At 43.7% G+C, this 9,397-nt stretch overlaps 1 protein-coding gene across 3 annotated transcripts; it reads right to left on the bottom strand.

The window, feature by feature from the left end:
• Window positions 1-28: 28 nt before the first annotated feature.
• Window positions 29-6,500, bottom strand: unc93a (unc-93 homolog A). 3 transcript variants are annotated; one of them, XM_035144053.2, is made up of 9 exons: window positions 6,151-6,500; window positions 4,602-4,730; window positions 3,716-3,897; window positions 3,402-3,631; window positions 2,332-2,463; window positions 1,797-2,008; window positions 1,130-1,265; window positions 916-1,047; window positions 29-822 (listed from the first exon to the last, which is right to left on the bottom strand). In XM_035144053.2, the coding sequence occupies exons 2-9, from the start codon at window positions 4,689-4,691 to the stop codon at window positions 536-538; spliced, it is 1,401 nt and encodes a 466-aa protein (XP_034999944.2). In that variant the 5' UTR covers window positions 4,692-4,730; window positions 6,151-6,500; the 3' UTR covers window positions 29-535. The 3 variants fall into 3 exon arrangements, with proteins under 3 accessions (XP_034999944.2, XP_034999942.2, XP_034999943.2); XM_035144051.2 differs by lacking the exon at window positions 6,151-6,500 and adding an exon at window positions 4,936-5,407; XM_035144052.2 differs by lacking the exon at window positions 6,151-6,500 and adding an exon at window positions 5,285-5,406.
• Window positions 6,501-9,397: the final 2,897 nt, after the last annotated feature.

Raw genomic sequence — 9,397 nt, forward strand, 5'->3', positions numbered from 1 at the left:
ATACATAAATAAATAAGTGATTCACTGCTTCACATTTAATGCAAAGTTTTAATCGTAGTATAACTAGTATTTTTATTACAATATAGAAATGTAAAATGTTTAAATCTGTAAAAACACCAGCTTTTAGCTTTCATCTGTGTTTTCTGAATCCATTACACAAATGTATCACGATAAAAACTACTCATATATATTTATACATATACATACAGTCATATATTTATTTATGCAGTTTTCTCACTTATAAAATTTGCAGTTCCTCATTTCAGTTTGATATTTAATTTACAGCACGATGACATTTATGGAAATGTGACACAACGGAATCACATCCAGACCCAGAATCGTGTTTTTCTTTTTCTGCACAGTTATCGTAAACCATCAAAGTTCCGATATTCTCACAATCTTCCTCTGTTCGTCTTCACAGATTAAGTACGATGCACATAATTCACAATATTTCTCCCAGCAAACTTTCATCTCGTCCGTGTTGTCGCTCCAGAAATGTGCCGATAATGTTTGTGGAAAGATGAGACACTTGTCTCTACACTTTTGACTGACAGATGATGAAATTGTCCTCTGTTTGGACGGTGTCTACGTGTGTCAAGAAGGCCTCTTTGGCTTCCGGCGTGGGCTTCTTGTGCTCGTGGTACTCCACGATGGGGTAGGTGACGACGGTCAGCAGCAGGACGGCCAGCAGGATGTACAGCTTGTACTCCAGACACAGGAAGGTGCTGTAGGCGAAGGCGATGACGAAACCCAGAGACTCCCACATGCGGTAGTTGGCGAACGCTGCCTCTTTGTCGGCAGAGAAGAGGACGCCGTAGAGTGCTGCAGGACAGGAAGCAGAGAGGAGGTCAAACAAGGGGGAAGTTCAGGTGTTCAGCCGGGAACCCACCAGGGGGGCTGATGGGAGTTTCTTACCGTTGGTCTGAGTTTGCCAGACGGCGTCGGACATTCCCCACAGAGCGGGAAACACAAAGAACACAGCCAGCTCATCCTGATGCGGCCTCCACATCAACAGACCGATGATGCAGCAGAAGTTGGTCAGCGCGGCTGAAAACCGACAGATTCAACACGACGTTAACAGAATGAAATCGTTCACGTCGTCGGCCGGTCGGTGACTGTGTGACTTTACCGAGGGAGAAGAGAGCCGCTCTGCCCGTGTACCGAGCCAGTCGGCCAAAGATGAACGAGCACACGGAGTTGGTGGCTCCGAAGCACATCATCACGAAGCCGACGTAGTGGATCCCCAGAGCGCACGTCACGTAGTTCTGCAAAGTACAAATACACTTGTTTCAGGAAATAAATCACTTATCAAAGCCAACTTCAAAGCCAACTGATCCTTCTCTGGACCCGTTGTGTTGTATTTCCTGTTTTATTTTGATAAGTCTTCTACCTCCTGCTGTGCTTCAGTTTCCCGCCTGTTTTCAATCATCCAATCGACATCTGTACTTCCTGTGGTTCACTTCCGGTTTGCCAGATTCACCTCGTACCTCCCTGTGTGTATTTCCACTTCAGTATCTTGTTTATTTATTGGTCTGGATTTCTCTCAATGCTTTTGTTGTGCTGTGTTTCTGTTGTGGTTTCGTCGTGTGGTGGTTGTGTTTGAATTGTAACTTTTGCGGTTGTGCTGTAGCTCTTGCGTTCCTGTTTTCCGTGCTTGTGCGAGACGTCTGGGCCACCGCTCAGTTGAGTCACATTCAAACAGCTTCCTGCTCTGAATTCACTTCATGAAACAACCTGTCGTGTGTTTTTCGTGGTGAAATGGAGTGAAATCCTTCAGCGGCTGCAGATCCTCTCACCTTGGTGTACTCCCCCGACAGGAAGCTCTGCTCGAAGCCGCTGTACATGGTGAGAGGGATGAGCGTCACCAGCCTCCAGTCCCTCAGCAGCCGGAACGTGGCCAGGAAGGTTCGACCAAACGGCTCGTGGTTGCCGCGGAACTCGCTGGCCTGCTCCCGGTCGATGTTGTCCAGGAACACTGAGACGATGAGGATGGCCACAACACCCACACCTGCCACACAACGGCAACACAACAACAACAACACATTGAGTGTACAGCTGCACAAGTTCCAGTTTAATCTTCAGACAAATCTGTAAAACGAACAGTGGAAGGATGGATCTCAGGACCCGTGTGCACTTAGAGTTATAACGACACAAAACAAGCAGCAGTTTTAAAGATAATCTCAAAAAACATTAGGAATAATAAATACTGGTTTAGAAAAGGAGCTTATTTTGACTGTTTAAATTCAGAGTTGCGGTAGGATGTGAGTTCTGAGGTCACATGTTCGTACACTGTGACCTCATCACGTGACGCAGAGAGGACGACGACGTTACCGATGTAGCTTCCGACGAGCTTCCACACCAGTTCCTGAGCCGGCCTGGTGGTGGTGGTGCTGTTGCTGGAGCTGACGTTGAGGCCACAGTCGGCCGCTCCGCAGTAAATCAGCTGCTCCTCTGGGATGTTCGCTGCCAGGAAGAAAAAATAGATAAACACGTTTAGCTTTGATGAAACGACAGAAAGATGATGATGCTGCTGTAGAGAGAATTTCAAAATTTGTATTCATTTCTTTTATTCTGTAACTAAACAAACAAATAATTCGGACTTCAGACTTCAACGGTTTGGGCCAATGCGGAAATAAAAATAGAACAAATAACATTGTCTTCCCAGAAATGAAGTGTCGTCATTTCAGCTGATAAGCACCAATAAAATAATATGATGTGTAGTTGTCAGCATTGTGTGATTCGCCCTTTTCTTATTCTCGTCAGTTACACTTTGATCAGTGACGGCGTCAAGAACACAGGAGGAAGAGGAAGTCGATCCAGAAACATGTCAGACACACAGGAGGAAGAGGAAGTAGATCCAGAAACATGTCAGACACACAGGAGGAAGAGGAAGTAGATCCAGAAACACGTCCAACACACAGGAAGAGGAAGTAGATCCAGAAACACGTCAGACACAGGAAGAGGAAGTAGATCCAGAAACACGTCAGACACACAGGAGGAGGAGGAAGTAGATCCAGAAACACGTCAGACACACAGGAGGAGGAAGTAGATCCAGAAACACGTCCAACACACAGGAGGAGGAAGTAGATCCAGAAACACGTCAGACACACAGGAGGAGGAAGTAGATCCAGAAACACGTCAGACACACAGGAAGAGGAAGTAGATCCAGAAACACGTCAGACACGTGATGTAAAGATCGCGCATCACAGGAAAATCTGTTATATTTTAGAATATTTAAAGTATTTATTGTGGAGACGTGGACCAAGGGAAGAACGTGTTCATTCGTTTGCGTGAATCCAGATAAAAGGGCCGATCTAAGAATTGAACGTTTTCTTTAACAAAGGTTCTTTAACTTTAACTACTTGCTCCCCGAGTGTCACCACGTTCCTCTTCCCTCCTACCTATGTCCAAGTCCTGTCCGAAGATGAGCGACGACATGAGGTTTCCCCACACGGCCGACGACTGGAAGATGAAGAAGAAGATGCCGAAGTATTGGTTGATGACGTCGGGGCCCCTCCCGCCGTCCTTGGCGGCCTGAGAGTTCCCGGAGATGGTCAGGTAGGTGCATTTGGCCGACCACAGGGGGGAGCCGCCCAAACCCAGGATCACAGAGGTGGGGATGAGGGTGTACCTGAGGAATTCATCAAGGACAGCAGTTATTGAAATGTAGTATGAGTTTAAGGGGCCTTGGCAGAGGTTTGAGTTTTTTTTTTACCATCCTGGGTAGAGGTTTCCGAAGGAGTAGGAGACGTAGCAGACCATCCCGGCGACGATGGTCCATTTACAGCCCAGATTCTTGATCATGATCGGCGGCAGGAACATGGAGGAGACGATGATGGAGGCGTAGACGACGCTCAGAGAGGCCACGCCCATCCCGTCCTTCGCATTCAGACTGCTCTGCACACAGGGAGAGACGAGGCCACGACAATGAGTCACTTCTTTTATTGTTCACACCTCATGATATGTGTTTGACACTGATTGATTTTGATTCAGGAGCAGAACCAGTACTATTAACACGATGCTACGTTTCACAATGAAATCTGTATATTTATGTTAAATTGAATATTTGTATATGTGGACAAACACGCTAGGTTGTAATTGTATGTTTACAGATTCTACATTCATCACGTTTATCCTTCGTCGTCTGTTCTGATTTTCACACTAGTCTGAATTTAACACAGATTTTATGACCATATCACAAAAAACTTTATATGCAAATAAAACCTTGAATCCAGTAACTATGGAAACCGTGCACGTGCAAGAAGGTGCCTAAATAATATTAATAATATTAACAATAAGAATAGTAATGAAATTCTTAAAATCCTCTACGATACCGACTCCAACTATTTCATTTTAAAGAATATATTCTGTATGATATTTTCACTTAAAGATTTAGTGCATTTATGGTGTAAAACAAAATTCCAATATAATTAGAAATAAGAAAGTAACACAAATAGTCTGAAACTCAGCTTGTTCTTTATTTTAAAGGTTTAAATGATTCTGTCGTTTGAGACTGAAAACTACTTTAAGGGTAAATACAGCGACGGGTTGTGTAGAAAGAGGAAAAGGACATTGAAGGGAATTCGAAACCCTTTATTTACCTGTAAACTCTGCAGGCCTCCGTACGCCGTGAACAGGAACAGGAACCCCACCGACACCACCAGCACGTTCTTGAAGTTGCGGCTGATCATGTCTGCGTTTCAGAAGTGAGACGTCCACACGGGTTCCACCTTAAAAACCCCCACAGAGAAACACAGGGGGGAAAATAAGTGTTTTATTTAAGGGTTAACAAAGTCACACAGCGGCTGAACGGCTCCAGAGACAATGATCTGCTGAAAATCACTGTGATAAACTCATGTACTGGAAATGGGTTTGATCAAAGTCCAGACCCACACACACACACACACACACACACACACACACACTCAGAGTTACCCTTATCATTCGGCCTCTCCCTTCCTCACGTCCAATTCAGCTTTAATTCAGTCGTATATTCTGTCTCCTCCTCTTCCTGTCGAGTTTAATTCAGGCTGTAGTCGTCTTCTCCTCGGTTGTGTTGTGTTGTGTTGTGTTGTCAAGTTGTCGTCATATATACTTTAATGCACAGGAGCAGTGGCCCAGAGCAAAGGTTAACCTGTTAGTTCTCTTCTGATTCCTTTTTACAGCCGGACGGCTTCTTGTTGTCTGAACAGCTTCTGCAGACTTTATTCTCGGGGCCCAGGAGGGAGGAAGTCTGCAGAAACTCCGGAGTCCCTCACTCGCACATTTGCATTCACACATTCACCTCCTCAGTTTCTCCGGAGGACTTCAGCGCAGGTCGGAGGGTTTCAGAGGAAACGCTCAGCTCGCTGTTCGTACTTCAGTGGCAGGAGAAAAGAAAGCTGCAGCCGAGCTGTGGTGACTGATACCTGCTGTTGCTATTTTTAATCAGAGTGTGTGGACACAGATGTCAGGACCTTAGTGGACCTTAGTGGCAGAGTGTGTGTGTGTGTGTGTGTGTGTGTGTGTATAAACTCCCAAACACACAGAGTCTGATGCAGCTACTTTTATTCTCTAATCTCTTACTTACATGTTGAACCCCTCCCAGTATCTGTGTGTGTGTGTGTGTGTGTGTGTGTGTGTGTGTGTGTGTGTGTGTGTGTGTATATATATAGTGGAGGAGAAAAGGAATAATAATAATACAAGTTCTAACAGTGTAATGTGACAATGGAACAAAGGTCACGTTATCTAGTCCTTAATTCATTAAGCAACGTGTTAAAAGTAACATCTAAGAATTTGCTACACTTTCGTACGTTTGGTTATGAAATGGTGCTTTTTGTATTTTCAGCTTCTGGACGCTCGTTCAGACAGAACATTATATTTTGAGATATCGACTTAGGACCCGAGGAATTATGATTGACACGTTGTCTGATGTGTCATAGATCCATTAATCAAGAAAATAATCTACAGACTTATCGATGGTTAAAATAATGAACAGTTGCAGTTTTATGCCATTTCTCACCACCATGGAAATGAAGAACCTTTCACACTTTAAGGAACCACAGTGAATATGCACAGAACGGTTCTTCAGTTGGTGAAGAACCAGAGACAAGAAGAACCATTATTTTTCTGAGGGTGCTAAAGATTATTAAACACATGTATCACACTAACCTCGACGGCTGGATCGGCTTCTGGCCCACGAGGTATCTGGTGTCAGATGGTAGTGATGATGATGATGATGATGATGATGATGATGATGAGGATGATGATGATGATGATGAGGAGGAGGATGAGGATGCTACTCTGCTGGTTCCTCCAGGTTTGGCTCAGTCTTCAGAGAACTGACTTCCTGCTGAAGTCACTTGTCTCGACTCTCAGTTTCCTCAGGAGGAGAAACTCGTTGGGAGGTGGATTCAGATCTCGGAGCCGGAGGAACGTCGTAGCTCTGAGCTACTTGTTCAGTGACTTGTTTTGTCATCAGCTGGTTCCACTTCTTCTGTGATGATTCTGTGTTTCTTTTGGTTGTTTTCTGTGTTCTCTCTCCCCCCCCCCCCTCCCCTTTCTGTTCTTCCCCTGCAGGTCATGTGTGAGGCGGGGGGTGTGGCTGGCTTCCCCTCAAGGCCAACTGCTCTGACTCATTCATCAACCTCTCCATAAAAGCCTGGTCTTGACTCCACTGCTCTGCCAGATAATCCCGTCTCGTTCGGTAGTGCGTTTCCTTATTATCTCTCGGTGTTCTTGTTTTGTTTAAAGTGACGAACCCGTGTTTTTCCTCCGTTTTGCCCCGGCCTCCGGTGCCTTGCTGCTCGCCAGCGTTTTGTTTTCAGTGCAGTGTTTGTCCCTTCCTGGTGCTCAGCCATGGAGTGTCCCAGCCAGCTCCCTGCCTCCACAGCCTGCTCTTGAGCAATAACCTCTGCCTTCATTCCAATCCGGTCTTTCAGTCTCTGCTTCACGTCTGGGATCATCTCACCAAACACCTGAGGGATTCATGACATACACATGTTTATATATACTCAGCAGATTATCCACACGTCAAAGATATAGACTGAATAAAGATCTTTAAACACCTTCATCATCGCAGGTTTTTGTTCCGGCAGAGAAGGGAAATCCAGAGTTTGCTCACGATTCACAGTTTAACGTCGTCTGGTTTTACTTTTCTTCACAAATTGTAGAAAAGGTTTCTGCTCCTTGTCATCGTCACGTTCTCCTGTGAGAACAGGAACCTGGACTGGATTTTTACACAACTGTCCTTGAAAGCCACCGTTCTTGTTATTGATGCTGCGGAGGTGACACAGCCTGAGCGTCAGGTACACAGCCCGAGGACGTGTGATCTGTTCGCACCTCAAACCAACAAGGTTCTGTCTGATTCCACCAAACCTGGTTGTTTTTTTACATTCTTACAAAATCACGAGATAGGAACTTTGGTATTTTCCTTCGTTTCCCAGTGTTTCTGTTGACAGCTCATCGACGCTGGCATCGAACTGTGCAGCTTGATGGACTGTGAGGGGGCCGCTGGGCCCTGGAAGAAGTGTGCACGCCACTGAGGGACATTTTAGATTATTTTTCTTTTACCGTAGGAACAAATTCTCTCTATAACGAGAACGTTTTGCATTTCTGAGTTGATTTTTTACATCTATGCCCTGAAGGCTGCAGGTGCATTAATCCTGTGAACTTCTCAGCACAGAGAGAAGTCATGAAGTTCAATTAAAGATCTGATTGGTGGACGTTGTCCTCACATTTACACATTTGATGAGAACCAATCGGAGCTTTTTCAATATCTTTATGATCACGTTGTTTTCTCTTCTTCTCCAAAGACACAGAAACTAGTAAATATATTCACGTCAGAGTTTATGTTCTGTTTATGTGTTTGACAGTGAAGTGATATCAGAGTATTTAAGATTTCCACCTTCAATAAATACAGATACGCTGTAATTATCATTCCATGATCGTAGCTGGGGTGATGACGTGTTGATCGCCGTGACAACATCCTGACTTTGGACCCGTTTACACTGGGAACGAGGATCCTTTGTTCAAACCCAGCGTCTCAGTGTTAAGGTTCAAATCTCACCTTCATCAACATGTTGAGTAAAAGTTGTAGATCCAGTTTTGTGTTGTGGTTTTATCTGATGTTTATTTTTTTTACTGACCTCTCCACCCTGTTGTTAAGACCGGTTGTTTGTTTTATCGTCTTTATGATATCAAGGTTTTTCCGTTAACACGATGCTGGTCGTCATCTCCTGATAAGATCCACGTGACGTTTCATCTTTTTGTGTTAAACTCGGAACCTGAAGTTTCTTTAACAGAACACGAATCTATTTAAAACCTATTCCAGCACTTTTATCAATGTCCTTAAGATTCCCTACGTGTTTTTATAGATTCCTCCAAATAGATTTGTTATGTTTTGAAAGCACATTTTAAAGTTTTATCAGTTTGGACTTTGTACTCTGTTAAAGGAAGATGTCACCGTGCGATAACCTTGATCTGAAGAGATTAAAATAAAAATCCACCTCGTGTATCTGCTGCTGGATGATTTTTTCTTTTAAATTTGTGAATCAGTGAAATAATCAGCTTCATTTTCTGGTCAAATTTGAGCCTTCAAATGTAGAAATATCACAGTTGTTCTAAAACTAGACGTCAGGATGTGTTTTGGATAAATCATATAAAATCAAAATGCAATTAAAAGTAATTTTATTTAGCCAAACATTTGTCTAAATGTTGATATAAAATGTTTTTCAAGTAAAACCATTAAAATCAAAACCTGAATTTATCTTTTACTCCGCCTCCGTTTTATAGGCGCAGCTGTTAGACCAGCAGGGGGAGCCAGAGGCCACAATTTAATCAACTTGGACAGATCCAGAAACAGCAGATTTCCCACAATTCATTTCACCTCTTGTTCAGTGGAAGTTGACATAAATGACACAATATAGAATAAACTAGATATTAAAAAAACATCTAGTTCTACTCATCATGGCCTCACGTCCCACTTCTCCCATGTGTGGAAACGTTCAATCTGTCAGGTCACATGGTTTCACATCCAGGATGGATATTTAACTTCAGGGAACAAAACTCTGAATAACACGAGGAACAAGCTTCTGATGTTAATGTTTGTCGATGTTAGATTTAAAGATGTTTTCAACTCGTTTCAAGCTGCTGAATAAAGTGTTTGTTATTGGTGTTCAGGCAGAATATGTTTAATATGATATAAAGAAGGGATTCAGGTTATAAATAAGACTGATACACACAACACACACACACACACACACACACACACACACACACAGACACACAGACACACACACTCACACACAGCCAGGCCCTGAGGTAGAGAATTACAGGCATTAGAGAGGCAGACAGACAGGTATGTCTGCTCTGCCTCAGATATGAGCTGAAAGCTCCGTGAGTACAACTGCTGAGGGCT

The sequence above is a fragment of the Hippoglossus stenolepis genome, chromosome 20, assembly GCF_022539355.2.
Source record: "Hippoglossus stenolepis isolate QCI-W04-F060 chromosome 20, HSTE1.2, whole genome shotgun sequence".
Classification (NCBI taxonomy): Eukaryota; Metazoa; Chordata; class Actinopteri; order Pleuronectiformes; family Pleuronectidae; genus Hippoglossus; species Hippoglossus stenolepis.

What these genes read in the sequence shown, in the direction of transcription:
- unc93a (XM_035144053.2), bottom strand. Translation starts at nt 4,691, where the DNA reads ATGATCAGCCGCAACTTCAAGAACGTGCTGGTGGTGTCGGTGGGGTTC. An exon ending in CGGACAGGACTTGGACATAG is followed by an intron (nt 2,464 to 3,401) that starts GTAGGAGGGAAG and finishes TCTTCCTGGCAG; the next exon opens with CGAACATCCCAGAGGAGCAG. An exon ending in CTGGCAAACTCAGACCAACG is followed by an intron (nt 823 to 915) that starts GTAAGAAACTCC and finishes CCTGTCCTGCAG; the next exon opens with CACTCTACGGCGTCCTCTTC.